At 37.1% G+C, this 18,437-nt stretch overlaps 2 protein-coding genes across 3 annotated transcripts; one reads left to right on the top strand and one right to left on the bottom strand.

Moving 5' to 3' along the window:
* Nucleotides 1-1,503: 1,503 nt before the first annotated feature.
* On the top strand, nucleotides 1,504-2,300 carry LOC148958053 (BTB/POZ domain-containing protein KCTD6-like). Its single transcript, XM_089113778.1, has one exon. It carries the CDS (start codon nucleotides 1,504-1,506, stop codon nucleotides 2,203-2,205), a length of 702 nt encoding a protein of 233 aa, XP_088969904.1. The 3' UTR covers nucleotides 2,206-2,300.
* Nucleotides 1,624-18,317, bottom strand: LOC148958052 (1,25-dihydroxyvitamin D(3) 24-hydroxylase, mitochondrial-like). Of its 2 annotated transcripts, none has more exons than XM_089113776.1 (6): nucleotides 16,439-18,317; nucleotides 14,946-15,373; nucleotides 7,193-7,383; nucleotides 6,172-6,545; nucleotides 5,484-5,650; nucleotides 1,624-4,620 (listed from the first exon to the last, which is right to left on the bottom strand). In XM_089113776.1, the coding sequence occupies exons 2-6, from the start codon at nucleotides 15,371-15,373 to the stop codon at nucleotides 4,521-4,523; spliced, it is 1,260 nt and encodes a 419-aa protein (XP_088969902.1). In that variant the 5' UTR covers nucleotides 16,439-18,317; the 3' UTR covers nucleotides 1,624-4,520. The 2 variants fall into 2 exon arrangements, with proteins under 2 accessions (XP_088969902.1, XP_088969903.1); XM_089113777.1 differs by having other exon boundaries at nucleotides 14,946-15,060.
* Between the last annotated feature and the right edge of the window lie 120 nt (nucleotides 18,318-18,437).

Genomic DNA, 18,437 nt, shown 5'->3' with positions numbered 1-18,437 from the left:
CAGTGCAATCACTAAATATTGTACTTAAGGAGAGTGTTCTGGTCCCATTTGCAAACAAAGTGAGTGAGTCATCTTTTACTTGCCAACAAAGTAGAAAATTCGCCGACAAACCATTCTTTATGGCATAAAAACAACTCGCAGGATGTTCCCTATCCAGCTTCGCTATTTATGGCTGATAATAAATGTGAAATATGAAACTTGTCATATCTGTACTAACTAACTAACATGTGGATGGAACGGCAAGTGAAGCTTGTTCCAACTTCTTCCCAAAATGAAAACACAGATTGCATTACGATTTTATAAATGACAATTTCAAAACTTATTTCCAAACACAATCTTTGCACCCCTGGAGTTGAAAATATTACACTATAATTTTGATGATAATGGAAGTAATTGAAGTTGGGGAATCATCTCATGGTAAAACCAACGAAACTGAACAATCAAGAAAATGTAGCAACCTAAAGTTATTTGGCTTAAATTGGAAATATTCTCACACGATGGGCAGGCAAAATGGTTGAGACATAATATAAATTTTCACAATTTTCTACTTTACGTTGCCCATGAAAATTCGAATCTTACTGAATAAATGTTGAATTAGCAGTTCTGCCACTTGTATTTCAAAACATGCATTCAAAATTGAATCGAGGGAAGGGGAATCGTTATTTAGAAAAGGGAAGAGAATACATCACAAAGCGGTATATCTTATCTGTTTATGTGTAAGAAAAACAAAGAAAAAGATTCTAGCACTCAAAGAGTCTCTACTCTATATCAATATAGTATGAAAGTTTATAAACAGAGCATAATTAAAAGTTTAAGAAGAACCGGAAAGTTTAAGACCGTCTCTAATACGAAAAGGTGGTCTGGAAATTTTGCTGTTTTTAGAGATTAAAATTTGTGTTAAAAAGCTCAAATACCTTGAGTGAATGAAAGAAATAGTACAGTTGAACTATAGAAAGACAGAGGTAGATTCCTTTGAAATTGGCGACAAAAGACAGTTAGAACTATTTATGAAGACGATGTAAACGAGGAAAATGACGTAATTGGCATTGAATAGATTAAAAGGATACATAAATTTGGTTTTTGACCTCAAATGATAGTTAATCTATGCGACTTCTCGAAATTTCCTAAAACCAAAAAATTTCATCGTGACTCATTCAAAATGTAGTCGCTGCGGGGGTTTTCAGAAACATGTGATTTTACATGTCATCGCCCCAGCCATTACGGTCATTCTGTTTATCTATCCTGCTGCGAAGTTAGCTTTTCATGTGAGCAGTTTTGCATCGCAAGAATACTGACCAATCGCAAGCCGTTATTTTGATGTTACTTGACAAGTTGGGACATCTGGACACATTTCCTTCAAGCTACGAGAGTTCTTGGGAAAGAGGAAGTTCCTGTTTCTCAGAAAGGGAAAATACTCTGAGTTCTTGCATTGCTATCATCGATTCGTTTTCTAGGTTACCTGTAGATAGAGGTAAAGCAGAGAGATAGGAGAGGGCGTTAAAAATGGCTGAAGACACCCCGGCAACGCTTCGGCAGTCAATAACTCCAATGGCTGGCGAAATTAGATTGAATGTTGGAGGAACACGGTTTACAACAAGCTATGCAACTCTTTTGAACGCACCCACCGATAGTCCTCTGCGCCTTTTGGGGCTAAAAGTAGGTTACGGTATAGATTACCACACCTATTTCATTGATCGGAGCCCAGACAACTTCGAGTACGTCTTAGAGTTTTTAAAGTATAACCGCATTTCACCGCCCGAAGGAGCAAACGATGAATTCTGGCAGGCCATAAAACAGGAGGCGAATTACTATCAGATTCATAAGTTGCAAAATTACTTGAAGCACAGGAATGAGCCTGAGACCTCAGAAATTAAATTTCTGGGCACAGGAGAGGTAGAGCTAATTTTTAATGATGGTGGAAGTATTATGACCAGTGTTGATGTGTTGGGAAAAGCTGATATGGATTCACTGCTGCACGGTGTATATCGATGGATAGTTAGAGAACGCAGCGAAACGATGTCTGCGAAATATCATATCGATAGGCGTTCAGAGGGCATTCAACATATCTTCGACTTCTTTCGATATGGAAATTTACCAAGCAACATCTCTGAAAATGCCGAACTATGCAAGAAGATGAAAGAAGATGCCATATTTTACGGGCTCAGAACAATGCTGAAAAAAATTGACGATACAGTCAAGAAGTAAGCAGGGCAACTGTTACCCATAAATTTCAGTAATAAACAAATGCTGAAGAATATTGTAATGTTGCATTAAAATATTGCATTAAAATATTGAAGTAACTTGATCTACTTTCTAACCGAAAGTCTGCACCTAGTAGAATTAGTCGGAAAATTTGCGATTAATCGGAAATCTATCTCTCTAAAAAACCCAAACATTAAATAGATTAGTGGAACACAAAATAGAAAATACTGGGGTAGAATGGTAAAGCGCGCCATGCAGTAATAATTGCGTGAGACGTTATAGTCGCAGTAGTAATTCCAATGCTTATTCACATCAGAGAATAACATTACACAGCGATAATGCAGAGTATTCTCTCAAATCAGAAAGAAAATGATAGAACCGTAGTATTTCGATGTGCTGTAAGTGAAGGCTTTGTATAATCTTAGCACAAAATTACAATTGGCTTACTGTCAGTCAGAAATTTCGTATCCATCTAGAAGGTTCCACAAATTGGATGTCCACAAATCGCTATCATGGCAGGTTTCAAGAATTTTTGCACTGTCGTACCCTTCATCCTCACAAAAATTACGCCCCTGCTTTTCGATCCAGAATCTACAAGATTTTCACTAGATCTCCTTAATCTGCATCCCCCACCCCCCAAATCCGCCGGTCTGCAAGTCCCCACACCCATCTGCTAGAGGAGAAGGTTATAAACAATTACAGGCTTATTCGATTAACCTTGTGTCATGGTTAACCGAGTTTGCTAGCGAATCGTCAGTGGCCAATGGCTAGGGGCGGCTTTCCTGACAATATGACATCCAATAAGCCATGTTTCCTATCCAGCTTCGCTATTTATGCCTAATAATAAATGTGTAATATAAAATTTGTCATATCTGTACTAACTAACTAACATGTGGATGGAACGGTAAGTAAGGCTTGTTCCAACTTCTTCCAAAAATGAAAACACAGATTGCATTACGATTTTATAAATGACAATTTCAAAACTTATTTCCAAACACAATCTTTGCACCCCTGGAGTTGAAAATATTACACTATAATTTTGATGATAATGGAAGCAATGGAAGTTGGGGAATCATCTCATGGTAAAACCAACGAAACTGAACAATCAAGAAAATGTAGCAACCTGAAGTTATTTGGCTTAAATTGGAAATATTCTCACACGGTGGGCAGGCAAAATGGTTGAGACATAATATAAATTTTCACAATTTTCTACTTTACGTTGCCCATGAAAATTCGAATCTTACTGAATAAATGTTGAATTAGCAGTTCTGCCACTTGTGTTTCAAAACATGCATTCAAAATTGAATCGAGGGAAGGGGAATCGTTATTTAGAAAAGGGAAGAGAATACATCACTTTTCTAGAAATTTCTCAACCATTTTCATCATATTTTTACCAAAGGGGGGGGGAGGGGCTCAGTAATAAATTGCAATTGCTAATGGCGGCTGCCGACGGCAGAGAGTTGAAAGAGGCCTAGCTGAGGGTGATTTTCTTTCTAATTTATATAGCCCCTTAAATGTTCTTCAGAAAGGGCTCAAGCCCCGGAGCCCACCGTCCCAAGTCTGCGCCTATCCCATACAGTTATTACTTCCCTCGCATCAAATTACAGAATCTGTTGACTTCTAATGAATAACAGTTTGCTTCGACATCAAAGGTTTTCAACAAGAATACCCTTGAATAAACATTTTCTCCCCAACAATTGAATTATTATCTGACGAACCAGTAATGATTTCTAGGGGGAGGGTGCACACCAATTGTTGATTCTCTTATCACTACTGCCTTTTCGAATAATTTCTTTCTTTTAAGGTGGGCAGCCTCATATTGCTTGTTATAAATCGTGTTTTTCGGTCTCTCCTTATAATTCATTGCCTTGACTTCGAAAACCGTTGTAAAAAGCATTGGCTTGCTCAAGCATTGGTTGTTATATTCGTTTCTATGAAAATATGGGAAAAGTCATAAGAAACCACACCCTTTCTTCTGAAATTGTCCCTGGAAACCCCTTGTTAATTTTTAGAAATCAACCCTGATCCCAACAAACAGAGTACTAAAGTATGTGGCCACATCCCAGCCAATTTCTAGTACAATTAACTGATTTTGCACTATTAGAGATATTTCATAATGTTCTTTCAAGTTATATTGAAAAAACAAAACAAAAATTCTAAAATAAACTTTTGCGACGTCAGCAATTTTGAACTCTATATAATATTAGATTATTCCTTTTTCAACCTGATCAATGTTTTTGAAACTTCTAAAGAAGCATCTAGAAAAAAGATTAAATGTGTTTTGTATGAGGAGAACAATTGCGTTTAAATAAAAGCATTTAAAAAATAATTTTATATACCTTGGCAGGAATATTGTATCCCGCGACACATTTGTCCTCAATGAACCATCTTGCATTGAATGGGACAACTGGATGGAGCCTAACAAGACAGCAGACAAGCATGAAAAACTAGAAGTTGTTAACTTTGGCAAATAACATCCCATCATACTGTCATAGCTTGAATTTAATACAATACAAGGTGGAACTGAAATGGTTAAACTTTTTGGCTGAGGTGAGAAACCAACAGCATATTTCAACAAACACATACACAGTGAAGAAATGCTTTCATCCTTTCTGCTGCCAATGAACCAAATTTTTATTACATTTCTTAAAACATTGGAAATAAAATGTAGTCTGGGTATGAGTGCTAAAATCTTATGTTTTCAAAGACCTTTCGTGACAGTCGCTAGCCATGCAGCCATCAATGTTTCTGTTTGGATAAATATCTTACACAAAAAACATATTAAATCAAAAAGAAAATTTTAGCACTAGGTGTCTGATTAACAAAATTTAACTTCACTTCCGCAATAAGCAGTTAAACATTTATAGTTTTGGAAACTCAACTTTTTGAGATAAAAAGTCTTCTTTCTACAGATGCATATTGCATTAAAATACTATTCTTGAAGGCATAAATGTTTCCATTTAATTTCTTTCCATGAGGAGTATAAATTTAAAGTAGGTTCAGTGTCCAATCCAGTCAATGGTCTCTTGAAATAACTGATTACACCTTGTCTGAGACAGGTCACAAAAATAGAGTTTTAGAATAGTCTTTTTCTGCAATGCAAAGCATGTACAGCGTTGTCTATAGAGCATCAAGCATTCTACGATAAAACAGTAACAAGTAATCTTACAAGGTCATATCAAAGAATTAATGACAAACACAAAAATATGCAAGTAGGAAAAAAACACAGGACATGCTGTCCATTAATTAATAAATAAATGCCTGGCAGAAATAGTGCTTACCTCATCGACTCTTTGATTACTGCTTTTAGAAAAGGCATTCGTTTGAGCATTTCAACTGTAGCAGGTTCTCCTGGCTCCATGAAGTTTGCAATCTCCTCGTGCAGCTTGCTTTGAGCTTGTTGGTTAGTGGCAAGGTCAAATAGCAGAACTTGCATTGATGTTGATGTCTGCAGGGAAGTTGAATATATACAGTTGCATTCACATTTATATCACTTCCTAAATTGAAAAATATCACTCAAGCTGGATTTTGAAAAGGATTTTTATATGCAAAGATAAATATATTTGAGGCAAAATCATTTAATTTTAAAACTGCTTAAAAATCATAGTTTAAAAAATAGCTTAAACTTTTTCCTCTGCATGTACTTAACATTTTGAAACTATGCATTGCAACAATCGACAAACATAATTCATATGTAGAAGGGATACTGGTGGACCCATCTGACTCGACACTAGGGCAAAAATTACTGTACATCATCTTAACAGAAATGCATGCAGTCAATGCCCTTTTGCACAAATACATTGACTGCTAAGTACTATCTTTTCTGTTTACTTTTAAATGTACCCAATTCATATACAATGTTCCAGAACAAACATATATAAGCAAAGCGTCTTGACAAATACAACTTGTTCAGGAATCTTCTATTCATACAGTGATTATTTTATCAAATAAAACAGCTTGATTACTAACCGTCTCCACAGCAGCCATCATAAGTGAGGATATATCACTCTTTATATCAGCCAAACTCATTTCCTGAACATAGTACAAATATGGTATGAATTCTTTTGGAGTCTCGTCATCAATCTTTTTTCCATGTTGCTCTTTAAATCTCCTCAATTTCTCATCAATTTCATCTCCTGCAACTTTGTAGATGACATCCATTGCTGCGTTGAATTCCTTTATAGGCTTGGTCTCCATGATCTTATCTACCATTGGAGATTGGAACATCAGCTCCAAGATCAGTTCAAACATTTTATTCACTGCAGCAATAAACTCTTCATATTTTGGATCAGGATGTGATGAAAAACATCCAAGATGGGTTTCCAGAAGCACAGTGCAAGCACCTTCAAAAGGGATTTAATCAAAAATTGAATCTTATAAAGAAGGATTGCTATTAGCAATACCAAATAATATTTTAAATCAAGCACTCGCTCCTGCTTTCATTAAACACATTTCATTATCACTTCCAAGTTGCGGAACTTAACAAAAAGCATTTGCAATGCTATGGCTATGACTTGATTTTCCTTCTTTGCAAAAAGGGCCAAAACATGTTTAAGTGAAGCAGATACAAAAATTTTTCATCCATTAAAGGGTTTCAATTGATAGATTCTGCCCATGCGACACCAAGAGAAAAGATAGTAATATTAAACAAGGACCAGGTTTAGCAATTTGGCTATCTGATAATTTGAATTTTTCTAATTATAAACGAACAAAGGTCAATTGAATTGATAAAGGAGCAATTTGAATTTTTCTTATTATAAACGAACAAATGTAAATGATTGTTACTGCTTAAGGATAAGTAACACTAAAATCGAAAAATTCAACAATAGAAGTGAACTAGTACTTCACCAGATTTCACAGGGATTTCAACATAGCAAAATCATTCCAGTACGTTTATTTCACAGTTGCTTAAGATATTTGGGTCATCTTCTGATTATTGTTTGAGAGTTAAAAACATCATTAACTGACTGTGCATTTTAATATGTCTTACTTTCTATTGCCCATTTGAAGAGCTCCTTCTCAATATGTTCCACTTCCATGTTTTTGCTTCTACTTGACATCACCTTTCTCATGAGTCCATCAATAACTTTATTAAAATCAGGAGCATAATGCTCAACTTGCTTCACATTTAAAAGCTTGGGGTTCAATGCACTTCTGTGTCTTAGCCATTCTTCGCCTTCCCTGAAAAGTTAGTTAATATAATATTGTGTATCTGTTGAAAATTAAGAACATGCTTCTAGGTTATTTAAATTAACTAAACACATCTTTTGGATAACAGTAAATCCTCACAAACAATAAACTCATAGCCAGTTTTTACAGTATGTTCAAGAGTCAGTTTCACAACAAAGCAAACTTTGTGGCAAATCAAGGCAATATCACAAATTGCACACAGAAAAAGACTGTTTGCCTCCTAGTTGCGGGGTATTGAAACTAAAAAAGGTTTGATAGAAACAAGAAGAAGGTTTTGGAACAGAGATTGGCTTGTGTGGCAAAACCAATATGAGGATTATCCAACTACACCCATATTTGCCACACCTTTCTCAGATGCATGTCCTTTATCCTTATTTTGGTAGAATCCGAGTGTATATCCCACAAAAAGATTCTTCAACTAAACTTCCAATTTATGACCCTAGATAGTTGAAGCATGTGACCCATTCTTCTTAGTTGAATGATTGGTTATAATTCTTCATGCAATGTCACAGGAGAATAGAACCTATTCTAGTTTCATTAGTCATTGCAAGGGCAAGTTAGTTAAGAACATTTGACCCCTCAGCTGCTACATGAAAACAAGACCCAAGGCCAGTTTGGACTTTGGAAAGTAGATCCTTATTTGTAGGGATTAACTGCATATTGAAGGAAGAGTTGTAGTGACTCTTCTTAGACCTGTTTACATTAATTTTTCCTTCCCATACATTCCATCACATTCTCACATCGCAGCACATGCATCCTCTACATCACTCTCATATCACAGGCATAAATGATGCAACCACTAATCTCTATTGTTTCCTTTACCTTATGCCATACTATTACTATCAATTTACTTATCACCCTTACTCACACGTCTGTCATTTGTTTTTCTCACCTTATTCATGTTAATTTTAGATATGAATTTATGTATAAAAGTATGTTAATTTGTAAACAATTTTAGTTTAGTTAGAATAAAGACACACAATAGGCACATCATCACTTCTCTGGTGCCATGTTTTCAACATGTTAAATAGGACTGGCTAGTTTTGGAAATGACATATAAGTCAAGGGATGGTTTATTTTGTATGTTCATCAATCATCGATCAGATATACACACAAGTTCTCTGGTTGAGTCTTTGAACCCTTGACTTACTATAATTCATAATATGAACAATTTTTTTGCGGTACAGAATTTGAAAATGGCTTTGAAAAAAGCAAACATTTTACAACATACTTAAAGCTTTTTCGTCTGACACTCCTCAGAGCATAAAACGTCAGAATAGGTTCCGAAAAAACACGTTTGAAAAATATATACCCAGTTGTGGATCGAAATAGGCCAATCAGAAAAACGCAAGCACAAGACCGGTATAGTTGACCAATCAGTGCCGCGAGCCTAAAGAAAAATTACCAATGGAGTCCAAGAGAGAAAACGAACTCCTTTTGTCTACACAATGGCGGCTTTTTCGTTTTTATGTAGATTGACTCCAAAACTGCTAGATGGAAGGACGACCGGGCTCTGCCAATTATCCGAAACATGTCGTCATTATAGAGTTTTGCACAATCTGGGTTGTCTAAAAGATGTTGACCAATGGCAGAATCACTTGTTTTAACAGTGTTTCTAGACCTACAAGATCGAGGAGGCTGTTCTCTTTGAGGGGCAGTTTTGTTTCGTATGTTGGAAGGAACATGCTGTTTTATCCTATCCCCCAATCTTTGGGTTGTGCGCCCTACGTAGCCAGAATCACACTGGCACGTAAATTCATAAATGACGGAACTTTTTTGTTTGGTAGGGACGCAATCCTTTTGAATGGATGGAAGGGCTCTCCTAGTGCTGTAAACAATCCGAGGATTGACAGCAAAGAAACAATTGGTTATGGCTTGCCTAATTTGACTCTCGAATCGCAAGGAAGTGTTACCAATCCATGGTAGTTTCAAATAAACTGGGCACTTTTGCGGACCAAACTTTTGAACAGCCGAAAAACCTGCGATCTTCTCCTTAGTATAAGATAAAATGACGTCTTCAGGATAGCCGTTGTCCAAGAGGATCGTTTTGAGTTTTTCCAGTTCAGCGTGCAGTTTAGATTTCGAGCAGATCATAAGTGCCCTATGTACTAGGCACGGCACGATTACGAGCACGACTAAGCGATTTGGCGTACGCTTACAGCGGCTCTCCCATCGACCACTCAGATTTTCTTTTGCATAGAGAACATTTCCAAGCACTAAAATCTCTACGGGCTAACAATGACATCTTTATTACAAAACCTGATAAAGGGTCTGGAGTGGTAATTCTAAACAAAAAGGACTACATCAATAAAATGGAGGTAATTCTCCACGACAAAGAAAAATTTGCTAAATTGGGTGATGTCGAAACACATGACAAAACGGCCAAACTAGAGCGGAAACTCCAAAAACGTTTGTTGGAACTGGTCAACTCAAAAATGTTGGCTACAGAAATTTATGATAGGATAAGACCCACGGGCTCTCAACGACCACAAATGTATGGCCTCCCTAAAATACACAAGCCGAACGTCCCACTTAGACCTATCTTGTCTATGATTGGCTCAGCACAACACGAACTGGCTAAGTGGCTTTCTGAAGTTTTGGACCCTGTTCTTCAAAAATATTCAAAACATTGCATCAAGGATTCTTTTACGTTCGCTGAGTTCATGCAAAACTTGAACATCGAAAACGAAACATCTTTCATGTGTTCTTTTGACATTAGTAGTCTTTTCACAAATGTTCCTTTGAGTGAGACCATCAAAATATGTGCCGACGCTTTGTACCGGAGCGAGCTTAATAGCCCACCATTTCCAGAGGAAGTATTCATTGAACTGATGGAAACTGCAACACGTTCAGTTGAATTCAGTTTTAACAATGAAATGTACCAACAAAAGGATGGTGTCGCTATGGGTAGCCCTCTGGGACCTGCCTTGGCCAATATTTTTGTTGGCTTTCATGAAGAGCGTTTGTTCGACTACGACCAAAAGCCAGGTGTCTATTTTCGGTATGTGGATGACACATATACCATTTTCAAAACAGAGGCTGAGTGTGATATTTTTCTAAAACACCTAAATAGCCTACACCCAGCCCTCCAGTTTACGTTTGAAAAGGAAGAAAATGATTCCTTACCATTTTTAGACGTTTTGGTCGAAAAGTCTAACACTGGATTTCTTACCAGTGTATATCGCAAGCCTACTTTTACCGGTCAGTACATACGCTGGAATTCATTTTGCCCAAAACAACGCAAAGTCAACCTTGTCAAAACATTAGTACATAGGGCACTTATGATCTGCTCGAAATCTAAACTGCACGCTGAACTGGAAAAACTCAAAACGATCCTCTTGGACAACGGCTATCCTGAAGATGTCATTTTATCTTATACTAAGGAGAAGATCGCAGGTTTTTCGGCTGTTCAAAAGTTTGGTCCGCAAAAGTGCCCAGTTTATTTGAAACTACCATGGATTGGTAACACTTCCTTGCGATTCGAGAGTCAAATTAGGCAAGCCATAACCAATTGTTTCTTTGCTGTCAATCCTCGGATTGTTTACAGCACTAGGAGAGCCCTTCCATCCATTCAAAAGGATTGCGTCCCTACCAAACAAAAAAGTTCCGTCATTTATGAATTTACGTGCCAGTGTGATTCTGGCTACGTAGGGCGCACAACCCAAAGATTGGGGGATAGGATAAAACAGCATGTTCCTTCCAACATACGAAACAAAACTGCCCCTCAAAGAGAACAGCCTCCTCGATCTTGTAGGTCTAGAAACACTGTTAAAACAAGTGATTCTGCCATTGGTCAACATCTTTTAGACAACCCAGATTGTGCAAAACTCTATAATGACGACATGTTTCGGATAATTGGCAGAGCCCGGTCGTCCTTCCATCTAGCAGTTTTGGAGTCAATCTACATAAAAACGAAAAAGCCGCCATTGTGTAGACAAAAGGAGTTCGTTTTCTCTCTTGGACTCCATTGGTAATTTTTCTTTAGGCTCGCGGCACTGATTGGTCAACTATACCGGTCTTGTGCTTGCGTTTTTCTGATTGGCCTATTTCGATCCACAACTGGGTATATATTTTTCAAACGTGTTTTTTCGGAACCTATTCTGACGTTTTATGCTCTGAGGAGTGTCAGACGAAAAAGCTTTAAGTATGTTGTAAAATGTTTGCTTTTTTCAAAGCCATTTTCAAATTCTGTACCGCAAAAAAATTGTTCACATTTTTCAAGCAGAGGTACACTAAACAGGAGATTGAGGATCTCAACCAACTGGTGAAGTTAAGAGGTAAGCTGAGGACGGCCAGGTTCTCTTTATCATTTCTCAATTTATGTTTGACTAACCGAGTTGTGCCAAAATTTATCACCGCTCGTATTTCCAAGTCTGGTGTTAGACAAAGTCCAACCATTGAGCGCGCTTTTCTCCATGATGAGATTCAGAAAAGAAAAACCAATGTTCTGAACTTAAAATGCCTGTATACACGCCAATGGTCTAAAACGCGTCCATTTCTTTCATTCCTTGACCATTTTCGACTTTGCCGCTACATTTCTGAAATTGACCAGCGGACACTAAAACATACCACGGAAAAACACAATAGGAATATTGGCTTGCTAGTAAGGAAACGTTTCGGTGGCATGTTGAGCGACACCAAAAAACATATTTTTAATTTATCGGATTATTCTCTCTCTGATACTGAAACATTTGTCTTAGGTAATGGACTTGAATTTTGTATCCCACCCCTAACAATCAACAGAGAGGAACTCTTTGCTGAATTCGAAATTTAACACGCTCAACTTGCTAAGCACGAGATTTCTAACCCTTTGGAGTTTAACAAATTACGAGCACGACTAAGCGATTTGGCGTACGCTTACAGCGGCTCTCCCATCGACCACTCAGATTTTCTTTTGCATAGAGAACATTTCCAAGCACTAAAATCTCTACGGGCTAACAATGACATCTTTATTACAAAACCTGATAAAGGGTCTGGAGTGGTAATTCTAAACAAAAAGGACTACATCAATAAAATGGAGGTAATTCTCCACGACAAAGAAAAATTTGCTAAATTGGGTGATGTCGAAACACATGACAAAACGGCCAAACTAGAGCGGAAACTCCAAAAACGTTTGTTGGAACTGGTCAACTCAAAAATGTTGGCTACAGAAATTTATGATAGGATAAGACCCACGGGCTCTCAACGACCACAAATGTATGGCCTCCCTAAAATACACAAGCCGAACGTCCCACTTAGACCTATCTTGTCTATGATTGGCTCAGCACAACACGAACTGGCTAAGTGGCTTTCTGAAGTTTTGGACCCTGTTCTTCAAAAATATTCAAAACATTGCATCAAGGATTCTTTTACGTTCGCTGAGTTCATGCAAAACTTGAACATCGAAAACGAAACATCTTTCATGTGTTCTTTTGACATTAGTAGTCTTTTCACAAATGTTCCTTTGAGTGAGACCATCAAAATATGTGCCGACGCTTTGTACCGGAGCGAGCTTAATAGCCCACCATTTCCAGAGGAAGTATTCATTGAACTGATGGAAACTGCAACACGTTCAGTTGAATTCAGTTTTAACAATGAAATGTACCAACAAAAGGATGGTGTCGCTATGGGTAGCCCTCTGGGACCTGCCTTGGCCAATATTTTTGTTGGCTTTCATGAAGAGCGTTTGTTCGACTACGACCAAAAGCCAGGTGTCTATTTTCGGTATGTGGATGACACATATACCATTTTCAAAACAGAGGCTGAGTGTGATATTTTTCTAAAACACCTAAATAGCCTACACCCAGCCCTCCAGTTTACGTTTGAAAAGGAAGAAAATGATTCCTTACCATTTTTAGACGTTTTGGTCGAAAAGTCTAACACTGGATTTCTTACCAGTGTATATCGCAAGCCTACTTTTACCGGTCAGTACATACGCTGGAATTCATTTTGCCCAAAACAACGCAAAGTCAACCTTGTCAAAACATTAGTACATAGGGCACTTATGATCTGCTCGAAATCTAAACTGCACGCTGAACTGGAAAAACTCAAAACGATCCTCTTGGACAACGGCTATCCTGAAGATGTCATTTTATCTTATACTAAGGAGAAGATCGCAGGTTTTTCGGCTGTTCAAAAGTTTGGTCCGCAAAAGTGCCCAGTTTATTTGAAACTACCATGGATTGGTAACACTTCCTTGCGATTCGAGAGTCAAATTAGGCAAGCCATAACCAATTGTTTCTTTGCTGTCAATCCTCGGATTGTTTACAGCACTAGGAGAGCCCTTCCATCCATTCAAAAGGATTGCGTCCCTACCAAACAAAAAAGTTCCGTCATTTATGAATTTACGTGCCAGTGTGATTCTGGCTACGTAGGGCGCACAACCCAAAGATTGGGGGATAGGATAAAACAGCATGTTCCTTCCAACATACGAAACAAAACTGCCCCTCAAAGAGAACAGCCTCCTCGATCTTGTAGGTCTAGAAACACTGTTAAAACAAGTGATTCTGCCATTGGTCAACATCTTTTAGACAACCCAGATTGTGCAAAACTCTATAATGACGACATGTTTCGGATAATTGGCAGAGCCCGGTCGTCCTTCCATCTAGCAGTTTTGGAGTCAATCTACATAAAAACGAAAAAGCCGCCATTGTGTAGACAAAAGGAGTTCGTTTTCTCTCTTGGACTCCATTGGTAATTTTTCTTTAGGCTCGCGGCACTGATTGGTCAACTATACCGGTCTTGTGCTTGCGTTTTTCTGATTGGCCTATTTCGATCCACAACTGGGTATATATTTTTCAAACGTGTTTTTTCGGAACCTATTCTGACGTTTTATGCTCTGAGGAGTGTCAGACGAAAAAGCTTTAAGTATGTTGTAAAATGTTTGCTTTTTTCAAAGCCATTTTCAAATTCATAATATGTTTTCACAACTCTCAGTCACACATTCAATCAAACAGGCTGAATACTTGTTTTATTGCCAAAGATACCCTGGTGTTAATTTTGTATCAAAACATGACTTTTCTAATCAAATGACTGGTATTGTTTTGAGGAAAGCATTCTTGGAGGGAGCATATTGAGAAAAATAGATCTTAATTGAAGTTATATATTATGATTACAAAGACATTTTATGATTTATATCCCATACAAACCTGTTCAAAAATTTCAAGAAATTTAAAGTTAATAGAAAATACATTCAGAAAGGAAGCTGACAAAGTCAGTCTTTGTACAACTGTTCTAGGTTTAAAAGTGAAAAAGTTTAAAAATGATTTTGCTCTCTACAGTCCAACTTAAGGTTGTCTTGCAACAACTGAGGAAAATATACCAATGAAATGTTTATATACACATGGCCAATGCACAATAGCATGCTCGTTATTTTGCCTTGAAATAGACACAATGTAATGCTTAATTAAGCATTGTTAGAATCAGCACACACTCCAAAATTTTGCCATCTATTCCAAAAGTTAAAATCCCAGGTTCATTGGAATAGGTGATCCATGTCACATATTAAACATGGATTAATTTCATTAAATCAAGTTCTATAATTTGCTGTAAACCAAAATAATTTAATTACTTACTCTATAAACACCCCTTTTGGAAGGTTGTGCTTCTTGTGGTATTTGTCCCATGCTGGAAATGATTTTTCTCTTCTTGGGTATTTTCCTTCATTCCTGTACACATCCTCAATCATATCTACATCAGAAAAGCACACAAGACGCTCAGGACCAAACTTGAGTTGAAAAATCTTGCCATACTCTTTTTGCATAATACATAGAGCCTCATTAAAATTGCCAATTCCGCCTGCCTTTTGGAACTGAAGAATATTTCCAACAATGGGGACTCTCACAGGCCCTGGTATCTCAGAGACAGGAAGGGCTCCATTAAATTTCTTTGAACAATGAAAGAATGATGTGCTGAGAGATTTTGCTACCACTAAACCAGAGGTTTCATGAATAGAAAATGCTTTGGCATGCAGAGCCATGGCTCTTCTTCCACAGCCAAACATCTAGATCGAGGAAAACAATGACAAGATATTCACTATTATCATGTTTTGACTCATAGTATCATTGATTGACACTTTAAGTTAAGCCTTGCTTAGTCATGCTGTGAACACGTTTTTACTACTCTTATGCTGAATACGTAATGTGGCCTAGTATTATATCCTGATCATATAAGTTGTTTTGTTATGTTCGTTCAACTGTAGTTTATCTTTCAAGATACTCTCCGTGAAATTATAATAAACAAAACTAATTGAGATCACATGATCTGCTGAATTCTTAAGATTTATATGTTTCTGTTCCTAAGGAAGAGTGTGGTTTTTTATTTTAGATTGAAATCTCTGGAAGTTGGACTTCTGGTTGTCAACACATCATAACATTCAAATGGCCACTTCAGAATAGATTAATAGCCAGAACACAAGGAAATCTAATTACAGTCTTCCTATATCAGATCCTTTACAGCAGCACTTCATCATGGAGTTCATTGCAATACAATATGCCGAAGACCTGTGAAAACAATATCTACATATACTATAATACAGTCTCAAATCTGGTCCTCAAGTGTAAAATTGTTGTTTCATGCTGGTAAAAGGGCGTTTTCTTGTGAAAAAGGGCGTATTTTTTGATTTTTTCCCCCAGAGCCTAGTGGCTGGCAAAATGTTACAAGATTCAGACTGTTTTCATTTATTTTTGGTTCCCGGTTTTCATAGAACTAGAAAGTTTCTTTTGATTTTTGCATTAACTTTTAAATGAGACACCCAGCTCTGCACCTCTGCAATAAGGGTACAAGAATTTCTGCAGCTGTTGCCATAGCTAATATCTTACCGAAAGTCTTTATTCTAGCATGTATGTCAAGGCTGATTTCAGATAATTAAAGATTCTTTGTGATTAGTTGACCTGTAAACATCGTGCAAGAATTATGCCCACATATGGCCTAGCAAATCCCCCTACATTACACTACCGAAAAGACTGATGCAGCTTTATTAAAAGTATGCATGCACATTGCTAATTCTTTATTGTGGCATTTGTGCACACCTGTGCAAAGCTTCCAGAAAGAAAGAAAGCTTAATTACCTTTTCAAAACACGGAGAGTTGACCCCTTGCAGAACGATAACAGACAAGCATGAATCAATCAATGAGGTGAATAGGTGAAAAGAATCCACCTCATTGGTAAATAAGAAAGCGAGGCTACATCTCAATGGCGGTCAAACATAAAAGATGGAAGCTGAAAATGTATCGCGGAACAAAACTCAAACTCATGTAATTCGACGATTAATTGAACAGCTTTATAGTTTAACCAAAACTCTTTGTCTCTGGGACACTGACTGAAACTGGCAGAAAAACCCAGCCTAAAACGAACATGGAAAGTTGAAATAATAACTGTAAAAATACATTTTGTAATTGATGATCAGATATCGGAACAAAGCTATATCGATCATCATAAACTCCCCTCCCAAAAGTATTCGAACGGTCGGGCAAAATTTTGGGCCTAATTCTTACAAATGCCGTGTTAGTGGAAAAGTAAGATCAAATTTTGGCAGCAAAATAAAACGATGGCGTCAGGAAATAAGCAAAATAAATATATAAATAAGCAAAAATTTTGTTTGGAGAAAGTTAACTGTGAAAATTTTTATCAATAGCGCAAAAATGTTTATCTTTGGGAACTTGTAAAAACACAAAATATGGATGTAGCTAAGCAAATGGTCATAAAGTTTTTACGCCAGGCAGGTTATTCATATGATGAAATTGCACAACAAGTGGGCTACACGGACTCTACTACCAAAACAATTGGCAACTTATGTAAAAAAGCAGTTTACTGGAGAAAAAGTCGAGAACAGGCAGGAAAAGAAAAGTGTTCTTATAGGAACAAAGAATTGTAGCAGGGTTTGCGAAGAAACTTGTTTGTCGATTTTAAAGGAGTAAAAATAGCGAGTAACTTTGAAGTTTTGTGACAAAAATCCTAGCCCTACGTAGCCTGTTAAATTACAATACTTGACAGAAGCTTTTAGAAAAGCTATTTTCGAGACTAAAGACTACGGAAGATGTTTAGGAATCAAATCTATAAAATTTCGAATACTTTTGATGTCAATTCGGGCAGTAATTAGTTACCAATAAACGCCGTATTTATATGTAAACATAGGCCCGTGGCAACTTTTTCACCCAATTTCTCGCCTCAGTCTCTTTTTGCAAAATAAGCGCGCCCCGATATCGAAAAGGTGTACTGACTTTTATTTTTGTTTTCATCAACTTGACCCGGCACCGTCGCAACATTGGCTTCAGGCCGGCGAAACGTTTTTGAAAGCGGAGTGTCCAAAATATTAAAGTTTGAAAGAGTTTAGGGATATGGTATTTTGGGGATGGCCAGAAACGTAAACAAAAATTGACTTTGAGGGGAGGAAAATCTGAGACAATATTTTCAAGCTTTGATGTATCAACGTGTCTAATATAATATGTCACTTCCTGGGTATTTGGCCTAGCATCATGCTCCCTGTTGTATCGTTATTGTACTGTATTTGTTGTAGTGTTTTGTAGATTTTTACGAGCATAAAAAAATATGTCCCATAGTTTCATCTATTGTAAATTTGACATGAAATAGGAAAGGTCTTGCAAAGCTTAGAATAAAATTTTTAATGTAGCTAGTACTGAAACTTTTTTAGCTTAAAAATAGTAACAAAAATAAGATGGAGGAGAAAAAACAAGGTTTAATGAAAGCGTGTAAAGCAGTAAGCTTCAAAACTTTTTTGCATAACACACAGACTTCAAATTCAGTTAATCGTTTCAGAAATGATGAAGACTGGCGGCTTAACCAGCAACAATAAGACTGAATTTCTTCAAAAACATCTTTGCTGAAGACAAAGGAGTCAGTCTGATATTTCAGGTCATTTCATCGCTTGTCGGAAAACCTTATCAAAAATGTTGATCAACGCTTAATGACAGTGAATGCAATTGCATTGATATTCTCGCATCTTTTGCAAAGCCTTGCAACAGTTTTGTTGCTATGATGATCTTCAATGAGTTTGTAGCTTAACAAAACTAGCACTTTCTTGCGGGCATCTTTTGATGATAATTTAG

This window comes from Rhopilema esculentum, chromosome 18, assembly GCF_057945365.1.
Source record: "Rhopilema esculentum isolate cy_ngs chromosome 18, ASM5794536v1, whole genome shotgun sequence".
Lineage (NCBI taxonomy): Eukaryota > Metazoa > Cnidaria > Scyphozoa > Rhizostomeae > Rhizostomatidae > Rhopilema > Rhopilema esculentum.
This window is presented reverse-complemented; position numbering and strand designations above follow the sequence as displayed.

Coding starts and splice junctions, on each gene's coding strand:
- LOC148958053 (XM_089113778.1), top strand. CDS start 1,504: ATGGCTGAAGACACCCCGGCAACGCTTCGGCAGTCAATAACTCCAATG.
- LOC148958052 (XM_089113776.1), bottom strand. CDS start 15,373: ATGTTTGGCTGTGGAAGAAGAGCCATGGCTCTGCATGCCAAAGCATTT. Junction 6,546..7,192: donor CTTCAAATGGGCAATAGAAA/GTAAGACATATT, acceptor TCCCTTTTGAAG/GTGCTTGCACTGTGCTTCTG. Junction 5,651..6,171: donor TGATGGCTGCTGTGGAGACG/GTTAGTAATCAA, acceptor ACTTCCCTGCAG/ACATCAACATCAATGCAAGT.